The sequence below is a fragment of the Podarcis raffonei genome, chromosome 13 (genome assembly GCF_027172205.1).
Source record: "Podarcis raffonei isolate rPodRaf1 chromosome 13, rPodRaf1.pri, whole genome shotgun sequence".
In the NCBI taxonomy this organism is placed as follows: Eukaryota; Metazoa; Chordata; class Lepidosauria; order Squamata; family Lacertidae; genus Podarcis; species Podarcis raffonei.
Genome location: NC_070614.1, coordinates 34500114 through 34520729, shown reverse-complemented (window position 1 = coordinate 34520729; position 20616 = coordinate 34500114). Strand labels below are relative to the sequence as shown.

General features: G+C 43.1%; 1 protein-coding gene across 1 annotated transcript; it reads right to left on the bottom strand.

Moving 5' to 3' along the window:
• Nucleotides 1-383: 383 nt before the first annotated feature.
• Nucleotides 384-20137, bottom strand: LOC128398873 (vomeronasal type-2 receptor 26-like). Its single transcript, XM_053360136.1, has 6 exons — nucleotides 19995-20137; nucleotides 7980-8271; nucleotides 4630-5478; nucleotides 3042-3269; nucleotides 1758-1884; nucleotides 384-1285 (listed from the first exon to the last, which is right to left on the bottom strand). Exons 1-6 carry the CDS (start codon nucleotides 20135-20137, stop codon nucleotides 384-386), a joined length of 2541 nt encoding a protein of 846 aa, XP_053216111.1.
• Nucleotides 20138-20616: the final 479 nt, after the last annotated feature.

The window sequence follows — 20616 nt, the reverse complement described above, 5'->3', positions numbered from 1 at the left end:
GTAGGTTGCACAAGCAAAGGCAGTGGAATCAACTCTTCCAGCTCTTCCTGCACTCATAAGATGTTCATTTGGAAGGGAAGGAAGATCGGAACAAGGTGGGGTCTTCCCCTTCAAGTCCCCATTTTCCAATTATATTGCCTCTCTACTCATCAGCATAGCAAAGATGAAACACTGTTCAAGCTGTGTAATTATATTCCCTGCAGGATGGGGAAGCCTATGCAATATTAATCCATTTCCATCAGTGACATCAATTGATGGGCAGCTGTGCACAGTTTTGTGCAAATGGCCTGACAGGCCAAATTAGACTTCCTGGTGGATGAAGACTGGTCTGCAAACCAGAGGTTTTCCACCTTGATGTGTATCAAATTACAGATTTAAATTCTTCATTTTTTCCTTCTTACAAGCTGTTCCTTATTGTTCATTTCAGGCCTTAACAAAATAATATAACATTTTGGGGCAAAGATGCACACCAGAAGCCCAGCACCGGAGGCTAAAATAGAGAAGATCTCCACAGCTACCATGTATTTTCCTTTAGTGCTCAGGTAGGAGGGAATAAAGGACAGCCAAACACTGCAAAAAACCAACATGCTGAAAGTGATAAACTTGGCTTCATTGAAACTGTCAGGTAACTTCCTGGCAAGGAAAGCCACAGTGAAACTGATAAGTGCTAGGCAGCCCATGTAGATGAGGACACAGCAAAACATTATCACAGACCCCTCATTACATTCTAGTACAATTTCTTCAGTCATTGAGTGCATGTCTACATCTGGGTATGGGGGAGAAGTTACCAGCCACACAATACAAATGCCTACCTGGACAAAAGAACAGAAAATAACAATGGAGTTGGCCAGTCTTTTCCCTATCCACTTCCTCATTCTGGATCCTGGTTTGGTGGCCATGAAAGCCAGAACCACTGTGATGGTTTTTGCCAGCACACAAGAAACAGCAACAGAGAAGATGACACCAAAAGCAGTTTGTCGGAGGAGACATGCCACATTCTGAGGCTGGCCAATAAATAGCAATGCACAAAGGAAGCAGAACAGAAGTGAGATGAGGAGAGTGTAAGTGAGGTTCCTGTTGTTTGCTATGACTATGGGAGTGTCATGGTGCTTCATAAATGTTCCTAGCACCAGAGCTGTATTAAGAGCAAAGGAAACAGCAAAACATGTTAAACTGAGCCCCAAAGGTTCTTCATAGGACAAGAAGGTTATAATCTTAGGAATACAGAAATCCCGGTTTTTGTTTGGATAGTTTTCATCTTTGCATTTGTGACACTCATTCCTGTCTGAAGAGGAAAAGATGGTCTTGGTTTCACAAACATGCCATAAATCTAATCCATGCAATTTATTCAAAATTACAAACTGCATTCCTTTGTGGTACTGTTGAATTTTGCAACACTCGTTTAAATATTTTGGAATTATGGAGGTGTTAAAATAATACTGGGTTTTAAAAGCAATTTGGATAGTTCCCAACTCTCCCCCCCCCCAACTTTGCAGATTTCATTAAATGTATACAATTTCTGCACATATATGAAAAGAAAAACAGCAAGGACCACACATATAGTAATGCTATAATAATGGGATGTGATTTTCAATCACATGGCACTTTCTTCGCTCTTCAGTGGCTTCTTTCTAGCCATTCAAAACAAAACCTTTCCATCATATTCCAAGCACTAAAGAAAAGCAATCCTCTTTTACATGTCAATTCTCTGAAGCAAAGACTTTATGTTTTCTAAATCTTTACAGTTTAATTCTTACCTTTCTGGTCTGAAATCTTCCCTACTGGGCATGGAATACAATCATAGCAACAAAATGGCTCTCCATCTTTCGCTTTCTTGCTAGAACCAGGATGGCAACTCTCAGTGCAGATAGAAAGAGGCTGTGTCTAACCCATAAATAAAAAAAAATGAACCATAGCCTTGAGAAGAAGGAATTTGGAGTCTTTAAGGTTTGGAGGGTCTTTCCTTTTCTTACTAAAGAGATACAGTACTACATTCCATTTGTATGTGAATGTGTTCAACAGATAGCATTAGATAGCCTACGGCCTTTTTTACTTTTCTTTATCTTTTTTTTAAAAAAAGTTACAAAATTAAGTTCTTATTTTTGTCAACCAGTTCTGTATAAATTTATTACCTCATTTTCTTCCTATGTGGAAGTTTCACCATTGACTATAGGTTGAAACAATCTTTGAAGCATACAATTTGCGCCTGATAATAAATGCAAATCGATGTTATTAACAACACTTTTACTATTACCTAATAGTATAAATATTATATACTGGTATAATGTGGCTTGGATTTTCACATATATACATAGGTACTCCTTCATGTTCATTTTATCCTATAGTATAATATTTACTTGTTTTTGTACCTGCTTTGTTTCTACTTTCAATCTCGTTTCAATCCTCCTGGGCAGACAATTTTGAGCAACTGTGTCACAGTTTCATTGATCTTTGATAACGGGTGATATATAATTGAATATATAAAAATAAATAAAGTAGCATTCATATCAATTCCCTCCAAAACATTTCTCAGTTAATAAAGTGAAGATCATAAAATGGGGGCTGAAACATATAGAACCTAACTTGCCCAACACAGGCATCCCATAGAATCTGTTAGGTCAGCTACTTTCTTGTAAGTGGCCATACTAGTATTCAGACATGAGGGGCTGTAGGTTGGCAAGGGTGGGTTTGGTGAGAAAATGCCAGCCTTCAAGCTCATCCAGATGTCATATAACCTTCAGAGAGAGAAATTGACAGGGAAACGGAATACAAAGAGAATCCAAATGAAGGCAGAGACTGACACTTGATGTAGGATAAATGATCAGGAAAGGAATGCTAGTCTGGTTTATCTATCTTCATGTGCCCTAAACTCTGAGGGGCTTTTTGATTCTAGTACTGTGACATATGCACTGTGCTTCTTTCAATTAACAACCAGCATTTTATAGGTATTCGTTATCATTGTCTAATGCAATAATTTTCATTGACAAGTGTTTCCATGCAAAATTGAAAGACTTTCCAAACTGCCAGCTTTTGGATCCTACCTGATTAAACCAGTTGGGCCATGTTATGGCACTCTCGTTGATGCTGAAAACTTGCTCTGGAGGAGCTTTGGGGTCAATCCTCCCGATGTGCACTCTGTGAAAGGATTTGTTTACAGAAGCGATCAAGTTGATAAGATCAAATCCAGCTACCAATTCTCCATTGTGATTGAAGGAAACCTCATCCCCAGCAGTGTTGTTAAATGAAATACCTCTCAGAAAGTGGTGGAGCTAGGTTGAAAAAGCGAAGTCAATAGATCAGAAAAAGGCAACAGGATGCTCTATACTATAGTCTATTGGTAGGGGGAGAACTATGACTCATTCTTTGTATCATTGTTCTATTATGTTATTTTTATATATTGTTCGTAAGCGGAGATTCATTTGAACGAAAAGAAGCACAGAAAGCAGCAAAGGGAGGGTGTTACGGGGCGGGGCGGGGGGAGAGTTCAACTGAAATGCATTTCAGGAAACACAAAGAGGAGACCTGAGTTTTTTTCATTGGTTTGTTGACCCTGGTAAGTCTTGGGAGGCCTCCTTCTGCAGAAGAAATGTTTTCTGTGGTTAGGCAGAGTAGTGGACAATTTTAAATAAGATAATAAGGATTTTACATAGGAAAAAAAGTTCCTACTTCCTTGCTTTAACCATAACACTTTACTGCTCCAAAAGCAGCAAATAGACTTATTTCTTGCAAAGCCCATTGACCTAGAGAAACCTAAATAAATATAAGAATGCATAAATATGTTTTTCTCAGAAAAGCAGAAATTACTGAAAGACTGGGGAAGCTTTTCTGACATTGTAGTTTGATTCAGAGTGAGATAAAATCATTATTGAGCCCTAGCTCAGAATTACTGCACATTTGTAACATACAGTATATCACATTTTAATGCCTCTAAGGTCACAGCAATATATGCACTGTTTGGGTGGTGGCACACATTTAGAACACAGTAGAACACAGGTTTTGTATGCAAAGACACAACTGTTAACTCTCTTGCATCTCCAGGTCTTAGAAAGACAGCTGCCCAAAATTCTCTGGAACAACTATCAGCGTCGAGAAGACTGAGCTAGATAGTCCAAGGGTCTAAATATTTCAAAGGCAGCTTGGAGACAAGAAAAAAGAGGCTTACAAAAGTGTAGATTACTCTTTCATTGTTAACTGATGGGGAGGTGATGTGAACAGCCCAAGAAATTGGTTAGAGAGTTTGCTACAAAGTTAAGAGGCTGATGCAACAGCCAGGGCTGTCTTAAGAATATGCGGTACCGGGGTGCAAATATCCACCCAGTGACCCCCCCCAGTTGCCCAGTCCCAGGTATGCAGGAGGGTGGAGCCGGCCAGCCACCTCAGCATCTCGCTGGCTCGGTCACCCCCAAACTCACAGCACAGAGCTGCCCACAACAGAAGAGCCCACCGCGGCACTCCGACCCATGGGCAGGCTCTTCCCCGGACTCAACTCTTGGGCCACGGACTCTCGGCCTGGCACCCCTGAGAGCCCAGTGCCTGGGTTCCCCACACCCCTAGCACCTATGGGTAAGACAGCCCTGGCAAGAGCCACAGATATGGTGCTCTGCTATGTGAGGGTGTTGAGCCCATTACCTGCCATGAATCTTGATTATGGAAGTTCAGTACTCTTTTTTCTGTCAAGGCTCTTGAAGACGATATGGCATGCAAAGCATGTGCCACTGCGTACACAGCATTGTAGATGCTGTAGCTGTGACCAGTCATGCTCATCTCAAAGAAGATCTCTGGAAGACTCTCTAGCTTCTCTTTCCCAGTGCACATATTCCCATCCACTTCACTCACAGTAGTATTTGGGAGAGCACAGTCAAAGACTTGGGGCCAGAAGTCTCTGATAAACCCATCTTCTTTTGTGCTGGAAGGGTTTCTTCTCTGAGCAAATGTCCTGAATCCTGGTGGATCATTCGAGTGAATCATGAAAGACAGAGCACCATGGATTATTTCTGTATCCCAATACCTTTGATAGAGAAAAGCAATGAGTTCCATCTGAGCTGTCATTATCCACACTCTTCCTTTGGGTTGGTTTACAACATGCTCGATTGCTGGTAGATACAACAACCATCTCAGAACCACCATGGAATAAGAATCTCCATAGAAAAGCACTGTGTTAGCTTTGCTGCCCATGATACTGTCATATATTTTTGCACCCTGTTGTAGCATATTGTTAAACTGACTGACAGAAATGAATTTGGGGGCTCTTTCTATGAAGGCAAAACAGACGCCTTTCTGGGAAAATTCTTCAAACACAGCTTGCACAAATCTTTCTCCATTCTCATCATCCATAATAAGGATCCCGATCCATGTCCACTTAAAATGTAGGAGCAAAGAAAGAATTCCTGCATACTGATGGGCTTCCTGAGGGACCATCTGGTAGAAGGCAAGGCCTGGGGTTTTATCATTCATTACTGGAGTGGAGCCATATATGACCTAAGGAGAGATGCATGGAGGCAAATAATAGCAGCATTTATAAACCAGCTTACATTGTTCATAGCAGTTTGCATACATTGTGCCAACAATCCTTGCAACAACCCTGTAAAATAAATGTGTGTTATTGCCCTCATGCAATGAATCTGTGTCTGGCCAACTCCAATTTCATGGGCTCATATCTGAGAGAGGAACTGTGCTGAGCTTTATTGCCTCAAAATGGCCATTCTTTTCACTAATATTCAGATACAAGGCTTTCCAAATTAAATTAAAAATGTGTGTATTCTTAAAAGCATTACAAAACACTCATTACAATGAATGTCTAGTCAAAAAAATGTACACTAGCTGCATAGGCTGAACAATCTCTCTCACCTGAATATAAGTTACTCATGTTTTGAGTCTTTTATTGTTGCTTCAGTCAAAATCATGGTCTACTTTGTGAAACACACCACCTTCCTACAGATGTTCTGGGGTTGGCAGGTGGCCTGTCCATGCAGAAGTGGTTTGCAGAAAGCACTAGTCGATAGTAGTAGTAGTAGTTATAATAAAAATAATATTTACTACTAAGATAAAATATACAAGCATAACACAAAATTGGTTCTCTTCACATTATATGTAGTTATATAGCCCAAAATTGTTCAGTCTCTAACAATATTCATTCTACATGCAGGTTGCAAGAAAGAAAAAGGGAAGAACAATATTTTAATTTCTGAATATAATTAGGAAAAATCTGTACAGAGTATGGGATAAATATAAAACTTTACTGGAGACAAAAACACCACTTTGGCTTTCACCACTGGATGCCATTGAGGTGAAGAAGATGGAGGAGGAGGAGGAGGAGGGGGAGGAAAATTGGGTAACCTATAGAAATTTGCTAAGAGAGGAGGTTGAAGAATTTAAATTAAAAGAGTTTAAGGATTTATTAGGAATGTTATATACATACAGTGGATGCTTGGGATGTGAACGTGATCTGTGTGGGAGGCAAGTTCGCAACCTGCAGTGTTCGCAACCCGTGACCCGCATGTCTGCACACACGTGGGTCACGATTCATTGCTTCTGCACATGCGCAAAGTGTGATTTAGTGCTTCTGCACATGCACAAGCACCAAAACCCGGAAGTAACCTGTTCCAGTACTTCTGGGTTCGGCGTGGTGCGCAACCCGAAATCGTGCAACCCAAAGCATCTGTAACCCGAGGTATGACTGTACATGGATATAATATCATCATTTGAATGAAGTATTTAAAAAGGATATGAAATGGGTGTTTTGGGAACAATTATCTCAACCAGAGAGAGACCTTAGACTGTAATGTTAAAGTGATGTCTCAAATGTATAAGATGTTATTGGAATGGGAGACAAAAGATGAAGTGAAATCGTCAATGACACACTGGGCAATAGATATTGGTCATAACATAGAAATGGAAGCATGGGAACAATTGTGGAATATGGATATGAAATTTACAGCATGTTATGGTTTAAGAGAAAATGATATGAAAATGTTATATAGATGGTACCTAACACCTAGTAGACAGGCAAAAATGTATAAATCAAAATTGAATAAGTATTGGAAATGCAAAGAGAAAGAAGGTACCTTTTTCCATATGTGGTGGTCTTGTAATAAGGTTAAAGTTTACTGGGAAATGTATATAATGAATACAATGAATTGAAAAATATGTTTAAGATAACGTTTGTAAAAAAACACACCCAACAACACCAGAAATTTTTCTCTTGGGGATTATGGGATCAGAACTACGTACCTAAACAGTATGGAAATTAATTTATGTATGTAACTACAGCTGCAAAAATGTCATTTGCTCAAAAATGGAAAGAAGAAGAAGTTCCGATGAGAGAAGAATGGCTACAGAAGTTAATAGAAATGGCGAAACTTACTGGAAGAATAAGAAATCAAGACAGCAATTTTTAAAATAAAGGAATGGAAATGGTTTATTGAATATTTACAAACAAATTGCAAACAGATCAAGACATTGGCAGGATTATTGTAGAAACGTGCAGTTTCAAAAACATATATATAAGAAAACAGTTGAACTAAAGAATAAGGGTGAGATAATTTGGAATATGCAGGGAATGATGAAAATAAATTTAAGGAACTGAAGAAAGAGGGGGAGGGAAGTCGATGTTTGAAATGTTAGAATTATTGCTGAACTGTTGAAAGTGTATATTTGTTTCAAATGAAAATTATAAATAAAATACAAAAAAATAGCAAAAAAATTAAAAAAGTGAAATTCTGAACAGGACAAAAGTCCAAGCTTACCCACTTAAACACTAAGAACACAAACTGAGTGTGTATGCGTTTGTGTAATTTATGAGCACACTATAAACACTATTGTCCTTTATCTGTACATGTAGTCTTATTTTTCTAAGATCCATATCATGAGGTCCAAAGCACTTTTTTCCTGTCTTTTAATTATACACACATACACAAATCAGGAAGACCGAAGAAACTGTGAGTTGAATACTCAAACCAACACCACACATGATGTCTTACCTGTGGAATCTTATAGATATCCAGTATGGTTGCCACATAAAGAGAAATTTGGGGTTCCAGTCCTCCAATGATTGCTATTAGATTTTGCTGAATGTCACATACATAGTTAGGAAGCAATCTCTTTAGTGCTGATAGCAGTAGCAATGTGGCATGATAGGTCCTCCTTGCATTGTCGTAGCTGTCATAGATGTGGAAACCCAAAGTAAGATTGGGTAAGATCTGAGGGTTTTCATTGATCTCCTTCACTGCAAATGCCAAGGCCAGAATATTCTGATAATACTTAGGTACTACACTAGAACGAGAGTTGTTAGAAGGATATTATATGCAAGGACACCCACACTTAGTTTAAGTATTGGCACTGTGTTCTGTGCTAATCTGTGCCCTTATTGTTGCATTTAGGTTTTTAAACTCATTAAATCTCTCTCTCTCTCTCTCTCTCTCTCTCTCTCTCTCTCTCTCTCACACACACACACACACACACACACACAGTGGCATACATGGTTTCCCTTAGTGCTATTTTTCTAGAAAAAGAGGTGCCGGAACTCACAATGCATACCTCCCTTGTTCTCTTATAATAGCAATGGCGCCCACCAGAGAGGTACCAGAACTGAGTTCCAACTGAAAAAAAAGCCCTGGTTTCCCCCCCCCTCTTCATTTAATCCCCACAACAACCATGTGAGGTAAGTTAGAATGAGAGGCAGTGACTGGCCCAAGGTCACCCGGTGAGCTTCATGGTACACTAACGCTACACCACACCACATTGATTGTGTATTGTATACAATTAAATTCTGTTCAGAGTAGATCCACTGAAATTAAGGTGCCTTACTTAGTCATCTCCATTACTTTCAATGGGTCTACTCTGTGTAAGACTAGAATGGAATACCATTCTTTGAACAGAACTTAGCTGGATACACTCTTATTTTAATTAAGGCAGTCTTTAGTGTAATGTGGTTTATATGAAGTCAATAAATGGCAAGTCTACTGAAGGGCAGGATTAAAAATTCTGAGTTAAATCCAGTTTTGTAATTTGACTCCAGAACAGTAAATTCAGCATGGTCCCTTGAAATCCTTAAGTCCCAAATCCTTGCTTTATGTTAGCATATTACACATTTCTGCCCCTGGATCAGATGTGGGAAACTTTTCTCAGGCTGACTGCATTATCCCAGCGAAAAGCTCTTTGGGAATGCATTACAATAGCAAGCAGAGCCAGACACATGGGAAATCACACATCCTCAATGTATGAACATGTAGACATGCAGTCTGTCTCTCTCTCACACACATATGGAAACACAAAAGGTTATTTCCTATAGAAACAGAGGTATATATTTAATTATTATTATTCAAGTTTCAGTTTTCATTTTTTAATAGACTTGCTTTTTTAAACAAAATTTTAAAAAGGAAAAGATTTCCAATGCCATTTATAAATTCTGACTGTGCAATAAGAGTACCACAATCCCAGTAGAATGCAAATATTGCAAAGGTACAGTTGAACTGCAAGCCATCCTCTACATGTATTCAAAGTCTCAACATTCAATATGCAATTGCATTTTGAGAATTGAATATATGCAATTGCAAAATGCATGTCTGATTCCCCACCCCTGTATTTGCAAGGAGCACAGCCCGCCTCTCTGCTGAGACCTCATTATTTCAACCTCCTCTGTTTTGATCTCCTTGCAGCAGAAAGTCTTGCAGAGGAAAGAGCATCAGTTGCACACTTAAAAGGCCTTACATCTGCAGGACAGCTAAGGGGCAGGAGGAGACCCAGAGGACCAGCTGCAATCTAGCTGCAGAATATATCTGGCCTACACTGTGACAGTTCTAAATCCCTGACCTGTGCTGATAAACCCCAGCTCTGAATGGAGTGGTAGGACTGATAATTGCAATGACAAAATAATAATAATAATAATAATAATAATAATAATAATAATAATAATAATAATAATTAAAAAAAAATGAGAATGAAACCTTACACAAGCTCCTCCAATAATGTTGGTGGGGGTTCTTCAGTGAAGAGAATTATTGAATTGGTTATAATGCCAAGGTGAGAAACAACAGCACCAATGATCAAGTCTCCTGCCTGATGATATGTATGAAGGGGAGGGTGAGGAACACGAATACTGCATCTAACCCTGTGAGCATTGCACACCATGTGAGGAAGCAGTACCAGCAGCAAAACAACTAAAACTGACATCCCGGGGATGAGTACAAATGTTGACACTGGAACAGATCTCTTATTTCTTCTACAACAATACCATAAGAGACTGATTTGAATGGCACATTCTCATGAATGGCCTGAATCCTGGGGTATCCAAGATCAGAATAATAGATTCTTGCCTCTTCCCATTCCCTTTTCATAGCTCTAAATGGTATTGTGCATATGAAAAACATTCTCCACAGTCTATCAGCTTTACTAGTGGCTACTGAAATGTCACAGGGGTTTTGAGAAGCAGCAGGTTTAGTTCTTAGGGGAAAGAGGACAGTAATTATTAAGTCAATTCCTCATGGAATTGCTGGAGAAAATTTGTTTGTCACATATTCTGCACAGAAGTTTTCCTCATTAGACTGGTCTAAGAAAAGTTGGGTTCTCTTTGTACTGAGTTTAAAGTTTAGAGAACATATCTTTAATAAACAAGAAAAAGAAAAGTAGACAAGATATTTATTAACTTTTTCAAGCAGAAGAGCAATAGGAAACTCCTGACTTCAAAATGCAGTTTGGTCCTGTGTGACCTCATGGGCAACTGACATTAATGCTGCTTTGGGGCTTAGATTGTTTTCTACTGACACCTTAGTTTGCTCATATTCAGTTTCTTAACTGCTCAACTATAGAAACTCACACAATCTGTGTGACCTTTGGATACTATTGTTCACTTTTCTCTATGAACAGGCTCAACTGCCCTCACTATGTTGTAAATGCATAGGTTCTTATCTCACAGTTTATTCTTATATTTATGTTGCAAACATATACTTCTGCACAGCTAAGAAATTTACAAGTATGGGCAAACTACAACCTTCTTACCCTTAGTATGATAATACCTGCATTATTTCTCAGATGACCCATTTTGAATACAGAGACATCATAACTCAACCTCAGAGTTCATTGTTACTATGGCCTGATAACCAAGGCCATTCAAGCATAAATGCATGAATGTATGGGCTCCTGGCCACTTTGCTCCTCTCTTATTATTCTACTGCTGCACTGCAGTGAGCAGAGCGATGATTTGACTTAGCATGTTATCCAAGCCTGGGCTTGTGGTTTAGCTCCAACCATGAGCTGTAACTAAAGATTCTCTAGGTGTGAAACATTCTTCTCTTGTGCTTTAGACTGGCACTGACATTGGCCAGATAAATACACTCCCCCTTTCACCAGACTTTCTGATTAAAAAGCTTGAGTCTAGGTGACAGAGTATGGTACCTGAAGGACGGTGCATCTTGTTATAGAGATCCAAAAGATTTATACAATCTGAAGAGAACCCAGAGTATAAAGATTATTTCCTCTACTTTTTAACTGATATGTTGATTTTTGTTGTTGTTGTTACCCACACTGTGATACATTAATGATGGATGGGATATAAAGTTTAGTAATAAATAGACAAACCACATCCTGTCATTGATTGATCTATGGTGCTAAGGATATATGGTGCTATATATCCAATGCACGGGACATCAGACTCATTACCCCATCACATTACCCAGGGACATTTACTCTGAGAGTTTCCTCAGCAACTACTATTAGAGAACAATTAAAAAAGAATATTATAGGATTTTAAAAGAGCTGCTTAAAAGGTAAGAACAGTAAAACATAGGACTCAGATACATACTCTCTTACTTTTATTGAAAAATGTATGTATCCATTGCTGAGAGGGAAAGTTTTACAACATTCTGCTGTGCACACAGACACATATTTTCAGAGTTGAAACTATAGCAAATGATGTGTACATTCAAATTTTTCAGGCCTTATTTCTTATTAGATGTTCCCTATTGTTCAGCTCAGGTCGCAACAAAATAATGTAGCATTTGGGGGCAAAGATGCAACTCAGCAAACCAAAGCTGGAGGCTAAAATAGAGAAGATCTCCACAGCGACCATGTATTTTCCCTTGGTGCTGAGGTAGGCTGGAAAGAAAGATATCCAAACACTGCAAAAGACCAGCATACTGAAAGTGATGAACTTGGCTTCGTTGAAACTGTCAGGTAACTTCCTGGCAAGGAAAGCTGCAATAAAGCTGATAATAGCCAGGAAGCCCATGTAGCACAGGACACAGTAAAACATAGTGACAGATCCCTCATTACATTCTAGAATAACTTCTTTAGTCAACGAGTGTGCATCAACATCTGGGAATGGGGGTAAGAATCCCAGCCACACAGTACAGACAGCTGCTTGAATAAGGGAGCAGGAAGCCACAATGGAAGTGGTTGTTCTCTTCCCCACCCACTTCCTCATCCTAGATCCTGGCTTGGTAGCCATAAAGGCCAGAACAACTGTGATAGTTTTTGCCAACACACACGAAACAGCCACTGAGAAGATAATGCCAAAAACAGTTTGTCGGAGGAGACACAACACTTTTTCAGGTTGTCCAATGAATAGCAGTGCAGAAAGGAAGCAGAGCAGGAGGGAGATGAGGAGAGCATAGGTGAGGTCCCAATTGTTGGCTGTCAGGGAACTGCCATCGGAGAAGCAGGAGGTGAAAGGGCTCACAGAGGCTGAGAGAGACTTATCAGCTGGGGAAGGTACCAGCAGGGGGAGAGGAAGAGCTCCAAGGGAAAGTGAGTCAGAGGGAGGGCTCAGAGACACTTCCAGCGAAAATAGTGGGGAGGTTTCAGGACCTCCCATAGGGACACCCACTCCTCGCCGGAAACTGTCACGCCGAGAGTCCAGAAGACGCGTTTCCGTTAAGGAACTTTTATGCTGGAAGAAGTTCCGTAAACGCCCACTGTCCGATTCTACGAGCGACTGATGGAGCCATGCTTAAGGAGCTCCGTCACAGACAGAGGTTTGTGGACTTAGCCAAACTCTGAGGGACTAGGATTTTACGCACAAGCAGCTCACCATCCCATCACAGCAATCGGACAGTCCCTGAAAGCAGCTTGTGCAGAGAGGCATCATGAGCAACCCAGCCGGAGCCGGGGGAGCAGGAGGAGCTGGAGAGGGTCCAAGCCTGGAAGAAAGGTACAGGGTGTTGGAAGTCCAGCTAGCGCTGCAAACGGCGAGGCTAGAGGAAAGGAGGGTGCAGGATGCAGAAAAGGCAAAAGGCGCTACCCTAGCAAGAAAGATGCCAGGATTGGTGCAGAAGTTTGGGGGGGACCCCAGGAACTATCAAGCCTTTAGGACAGAGATGCAGTATGCTCTCGAGCTGCAGTTTGATGACTTTCCCGACGAGGCATCGCGAGTGGCGTTTGTGGTTGGCCATCTCGAAAGGGGGGCGAGAGACTGGGTTAGACCCCTGATGGCAGGGAATAGTGAAATGCTGAAGGACACGAGGAAGTTTTTTCGCGCCATGGATTTGATGTTTTCCAGCGAGATTGAACAGGGACTGGTGCGCAGACAGTTGATGGCTTGTAAACAGGGGAGCCGATCGGTTCGTGAGTACTGGACTGAGTTTACAATGCTGATACATAAATTGGGGTGGGACCTATCGGCGGAACCCATTCAAATGCTTTTTGAAGAGGGGCTTTCTTCGGCGGTGAAAGACGAACTTTCCCGGGCGCCCAGGGCGGAGTCTATGGACCAGCTGACCAAATCAGTGCTGACCATTGGAGCGCGCCAGGAGGCGAGAGCCTTGGAGAAGCGGGAAGGGAAAGGAGAGCGTTGGAGGGATTTCCGCATTCCAGAGATTCCGGAGCCAAATTTCCCGCCAGGAGAGCCGATGGAAATTGGAACAGCGCGCGCGCGCGCGCAGTTTCAAATCCCAGTGAAGGGAGGAAGAAGGAGGGGAAGAGCACCAAGAAATGTTATCTCTGCCAGCAGCCAGGTCACTTTGCCAGAGTCTGCCCGCAAAGAAAGGAATGGCAAGGGATGGCGGGAGCTGTTGGAGGGAAGGAGGAGGGAGTCCAGGAGCCAGTAAAAGCCAACGCCTGGCTGCCACTGTCAGGGCACAGCAGCCAGGCCAAGGAGCAGTAAAAGTGCCCACTCCGGAACCTCCAAGACCAGCCCTAGTGATAGAGGTGTTGCTAGAGCTGGCAAACGGATACCCACTAAAGACAAAGGCGCTGTTGGACTCAGGCAGCTCCTGTAATTTTATGAGTAAGGAGTTTGCAGCTGAACACCAGATACAGATACTCCCTTTAAGTAACCCCCTGCAGGTGACCACGATCGATGGGAGGGAGCTGTTGGGAGGAGAAGTTAGCCTACAGACCGTCCCAATGGTTATGAGGGTGGCCAGGCACACCGAAAGGATAGCGTTCAATGTGGCCACCCTGGGAGGGGCTCCCGTTATTTTGGGAATGAGCTGGCTAGCGTTGCATGATCCGCTAGTGGGCTGGCATCAGAGAGTGGTCTCCTTTGGGTCAGCACATTGCCTGGAACACTGCAGAGAGGGAAAGGTGCCGGAAGGGGCAAAAGCCTTTCTAGCAGGGACGGAAGTGGCGGACAAAGGGAAGGTGCCCAAACAATACGCTAACCTGAGCAAGGTCTTCAGCGAAAGGGAAGCAGATAAACTACCACCGCATAGAGCCTTTCACTGCCAAATTAACCTGGTCCCTGGAGCCCAGCTCCCCGTGGGCAAGCTGTACGCCATGTCAGACAGGGAAATGCAGGAGTTAAGGGAGTTTATTGATAAAAACCTGAAGAGGGGCTTCATCAGAGAGTCCAGAGCGGTGGGGGGGAGCCCAGTGTTTTTTGTGGACAAAAAAAACACGGATAAACCCAGGCTTGTAGTGGACTACCGGGCCCTAAATGCAGTGTCAGAACCAGTGACTTTCCCCATGCCCAGAATTGATGACATTTTGACCAGGGTGAGGAAGGGAAAGATATTCACGAAACTGGACCTGAGAGGGGCATACAACCTGATACGAATAAGGAAAGGGGATGAATGGAAAACCACCATGTTCACCCCTTTGGGGGCTTTTGAATATTTAGTTATGCCCTTCGGATTGCAATCAGGCTCAGCATGTTTTCAATCGTTCATGAACCACGTCCTGGGACCTCTGCTCTACAAGAATTGCGTGGCCTTCCTCGATGACGTGTTGATATATTCAGAGAATGAGGAGCAGCATGTAAAGGATGTCAGGGAAGTGCTGAGCCAACTGCAAGCAAACCAGCTGTGGGTGAAAGTGGAGAAGTGTCAGTTTCACACCAAGGAGGTGGAATTCCTGGGGTACCGCTTATCAGACACGGGATTAGCCATGGATCCAGGCAAGGTCCAGGCGGTGCTGGAATGGAAGACACCGAAAACGAAAAAGGATGTGCAAAGGTTCTTAGGGTTTGGGAACTTTTACCGTAAATTCATCAAGAACTTTGCCCACTTAACGGCGCCCATCACTGACTGTCTCAGCAGCAAGAAGAAATTCGTTTGGACGGGGGAGGCGGAGCAAGCATTTGAGGAATTGAAAAGGGCATTTGCTTCGGAAGAACAGCTCCTGCATGTGGATTTACAAAAACCCATGAGAGTGGAAACTGATGCCTCAGACCGGGTGGTGGGGGCGGTGCTGCTTCAGCCGGGGAGGAATAAGTCGGAATGGAGACCGTGTGCCTTCTTTTCGCGTAAGCTGAACAAATCCGAGAGGAACTACACCGTATATGACCGAGAACTACTTGCCATTCACGAAGCGTTCCGGAGATGGAGACATTTACTAATTGGCGCACAGCATAAGGTGCAAGTGTGTACGGACCACAAGAATTTGGAGTATTGGAGAACGGCACGAGTGCTCAACCAACGACAAGTGAGGTGGGCCCTGGAGTTCTCCAAATTCCATTTTGAAATTTGCTATGTGCCAGGTCCAGAAAACATCAGAGCGGACGCTCTCTCACGCAAACCTGAATATTTGGAGGGGGAGGGAGCGCCTGAAGAGAGACATATCATCCCAGAGGACCGCTGGGTGTGTGGGGCGGCCTGGGTGGGGCAAAGGGAACTGGTAGAGGGAACGGTAAATGATGAATACGCCCAGAATAAGCTCAGAGGTTTAAGGAGAGAGGGAGAAAACCCCGGAGGTTTTGAAGAAAGAAACAGGGCATTGTATTACAAAGGGGCACTATATATACCCGAAGGGGAATTGAGGGGGAGAGTACTCAAACAGCTGCACGACAACCCCACAGCGGGGCATTTTGGGCAACACAAGACCATGTGGTTGGTGACCAGGGAGTTTTGGTGGCCCAAGGTGAGGGAGGATGTACGGGAGTATGTAAGAGGGTGTGACCAATGCCAGAGAGCCAAAGGAGAAAGGCGGGCGCCAGCGGGGTTATTAGAACCGTTACCCACACCAGAACGACCGTGGGAGGCGGTATCGATAGATTTTATGACTGATCTGCCCAAATCCCAGGGGAAAACCGCCATACTAGTCGTAGTAGACCTGTTAACTAAGATGGGTCACTTTGTAGCTTGCTCACATGCAGTCACGGCGGAAGAGACAGCGAAATTGTTTGTAGAACATATTTTTAGGCTGCCTGGCGCCCCCTTGAGGGTGGTCTCTGACAGAGGGAAACAGTTCACGTCCAGGTTCTGGAGGAAACTTATGAGCTTGTTGCACGTAGAGGTCAACTTTTCGACTGCCAGGCACCCTGAGACCAATGGGCAGGCGGAGAGAGCAAACGGTATCCTCCAACAATACCTGAGGTGTTATGTCAATGACAGAGAGAACGATTGGGTCGAAAAGTTGGCGCTAGCGGAATTTGCCTACAATAATGCAGAGAATGTGTCCACCGGGATGAGCCCCTTTTTGGCTAATTATGGGTGCCACCCCAGGGCGTTTCCAGGGGGAGGAGGGGAGAGATGGAGTGTCCCGGCCGCCGAACATTTTGTAGAAGAAATGGAAGCGATCCATCGTCAACTCCAACTCAACTTAGAAAGGGCCAAAGAAGAATATAAGAGGCAGGCAGACAAGAGCAGAAGGGAAGGTGAAACCATCAGGGTAGGGAGTCAGGTCTGGCTGTCAACCCAAGGGTTGCCGTTCAAGGGGGGTTGCAAGAAATTGAGACCCAAAAGATTGGGACCATTTGAGGCCATCCAACAGGTCAACCCAGTGGCTTTCAGACTCCGGTTACCGAACCACATGAAACTGCACCCAGTATTCCACAGGTCATTACTGTCACCATATAGGGGGGAAGGTGAAGGGGTATCCACACGGGGGCCAGTCTTAGAAGAAAGGGAAAGCAGCAACCATGTGGCGGAGATCATCGACTCCAGGTGGAAGGGTAATCAGGTGGAGTATTTGGTCGCGTGGGAAGGGGAACCGGAGTCAGAAAACACCTGGGTGACGGCAGAGGAGGTCAGTGACGAGATCTTGATCGAAACGTTCCACCAAAGGTTCCCCAGGAAACCTCAGCCAGTAGCGAGGTTCCGGAGGGAGTACTTTGGCACCACCGACGATGAGGAGGAACTGGAAGGATTCAGGGAATCGGAGTTGGAAGAAGGAACAGACTCCGAGGAGGAGGAGTACTTGGAAACCGGAAACAGCAACCGGTGGAGGGAAGTGTTCGAAACTTCGGAAGATGAGGGAGGTTCTTTCAGGGGTTTTGCTCCCTCGCCTCCCGCAGAGGAGGGAAGGGGAGGTGGTGAAGGGGGCCCTGGAGGGGAGGTGGATGTCAGGGAACTGCCATCGGAGAAGCAGGAGGTGAAAGGGCTCACAGAGGCTGAGAGAGACTTATCAGCTGGGGAAGGTACCAGCAGGGGGAGAGGAAGAGCTCCAAGGGAAAGTGAGTCGGAGGGAGGGCTCAGAGACACTTCCAGCGAAAATAGTGGGGAGGTTTCAGGACCTCCCATAGGGACACCCACTCCTCGCCGGAAACTGTCACGCCGAGAGTCCAGAAGACGCGTTTCCGTTAAGGAACTTTTATGCTGGAAGAAGTTCCGTAAACGCCCACTGTCCGATTCTACGAGCGACTGATGGAGCCATGCTTAAGGAGCTCCGTCACAGACAGAGGTTTGTGGACTTAGCCAAACTCTGAGGGACTAGGATTTTACGCACAAGCAGCTCACCATCCCATCACATTGGCTTTGACAATGGGTGTGTTGTGGTGCCTCATAAATGTTCCCAGAACCAGAGTTGTAATCAAAGAAAAGGAAAGAGCAAAACAGGCTAAAACGATCCCCAAAGGTTCCCCATAAGTCAAGAAGCTTATATCCTTGGGAATACACACATCCCGATTGTTGTTTGGATATTCTTCTTCTAGGCATTTATTACAGTCATTCATGTCTGGGGGAGAAAAGTATGTTGTCTTACTCCAAAAAGCAGGCTGCAATTGTTCCTTTAGTACGTTTTGTGTTCACCTTGCAGGATAGATTTAGAGTTTACAAAATGAAATATTTCATGGACGATTTAATCAGCATAAAGCTTTGTAGTTCTAAATCAACATTATCTTAACTTTCTGGGGTGCTTAAAATGAATATACATCTATAGAACTGCCACAGCAGAAACCGAGAAATAACATCCTATATATTTGTAGCTTGCCAGCATCAGGGCCAGCTTCGGATTCAGCATGTTGCAGTTTCTGCCTAGTTGTGGCACAACTATCAGACCCAAATCAGACAGAATACTGTCATATAATATCAAGGATTTGCTGGATGCAGAGGAGGGGTGGGAGGCACCATCTGGGAAACCCCCAAGGGAAGAAGACTCAGAATCTGGGGACTGGTGGTGGGATGATGATGGGAGATCAGAGGGAGAAGAGAGATAAGACTGGAAGGAGGAGGTGTCAGAGGCTAAGGAAGTAACAGGGTTTAGTGAGTAGAAAGAGTCTGTGGCGAGAAAGCAGTCCGGAATCAGAGGCAGGAAAGGAAGGAGGCCAAGAGGCAGAAATTAGGCAGGTGATTAATTGAACTACATTGTAATTAAGTAATTAAGTGAACTACATTGAAAATATACACACTTCTATCTATTTTTTTCTATCAATTTATATAAAGCATGACAGTTCATAGCTAGCCTGCTTTGGTTCATTTATACTGGACTGAGCAGGCATGCTGGGACCAACTCCATTTGACCCCGACTTTCATTTTGTGAAACAAATTTAAAGACTAGAGTTCCTGACTCTGAGTTTCAATAAACAAGTATCAGTAAAGATGGGTAATAGATGGTGAAGACCCCTTATCTTGCCCCTAAGGAACAGACTTCCTCCTATCAGATACAGATGGCACCAAAGTGTAAATTAACCTACACATTTATAACACATCTAAGTAAGAAGAACAATGCATGTTTATCCCAAAACTTGGAACTGACATTAAAGGCATCTCGTGGGCAGGATGGTATCCCTAAAGCAATCTTGAGAGAGATTTTCAAGCTTCAAACTTTTGAACCTCACATTCCTTTAGGAAACCTTTCCTTGCTAATCTTTAATTTTGCCCACACCATCAAATTCATTTTTGTATACATTCATATGAGATACCAAAGAGCAGTTTTTAGTCCCTTTGATATGAAACCTGCCCCCACCTTTATCCCTTCCTGACTGAAATGCTTGCATTCAAGGAATGTTGCAGCCCTGGAACCCAGACTATGGGATTCTACAGCCTTGTTATATAAAAAGGTTTGGTGAGTTAGTAAAGGAGCTGAAACACTGAGGCCATAAAATTCCCACTCCTAGCTTTTGACTCTTGAAGAAGAAAAGTATTTTTTTATCATTCCCTTGTGCTAAGGGGTAGTTAATCTTCACTCCTCACAATGTTGACCTACAGCTCTCATAATTCCTGACCTTTGGCAATCCTGACTGGAGCTGGTGGGAATTGTAGTCTAACAACTACAATGTGGAGATTACCAGATTGGCTACCCTGCCTTAACTGCATTAACAGTTTTCTCAGGCTGCAACTCCAGCATTCATTAGCCCAGTAACAAAATAAATAGAAAGAAAAACAAACAATCATAAAAGGCCTTACTAAGATGTTTCCGTCAGTGTTGGCAGGGGTTCTTTCATGAAGAGGATTTCACTGGCGACAATGCTGGCATGATGGACAATGCCACCAATGATGAGGTCTCCTTTCTGATGGTACACGTGAACTGGAGGCTGTGGATAACGCATGCTGCACTGAACAATGTGATCTGTACATGCCATGTGAGGAAGCAGGGCTAGCAGCAAGATAACTAAAGTCACCATTCTAACTACAAGGACAAATAATCGTTCTACATAGAAAATCCCCAATGTTTTTCTGCAGGACACTGAGATTAAAACTGCCAGACTTGACTATTTTACATGTTCCCCCCCTGATAGGTTTGAAGCCTAGAATAGCTAAGATCAAAGTGGTGTAATTTCCCTGTTCTCAGTCTCCCTTCCCACCTCTGAATTGTACTGGGTAGATTTATGACATCCTTCACAGCCTTTTCTCTTTGTTTTTCTAGTGGCCATTTACACTCCATGTTTGAACATCAGAATTAATTACTGTTCTTCTAAACAACGCAATTGTGAAGGTAATTGTTCAAGGTAATTGTTGAGAGTTAAAACTGGGGAGTCTCTGTGGACCTGTTTGTCAGATACAATGGAGAGAAGTCCTCCCTCCCCCT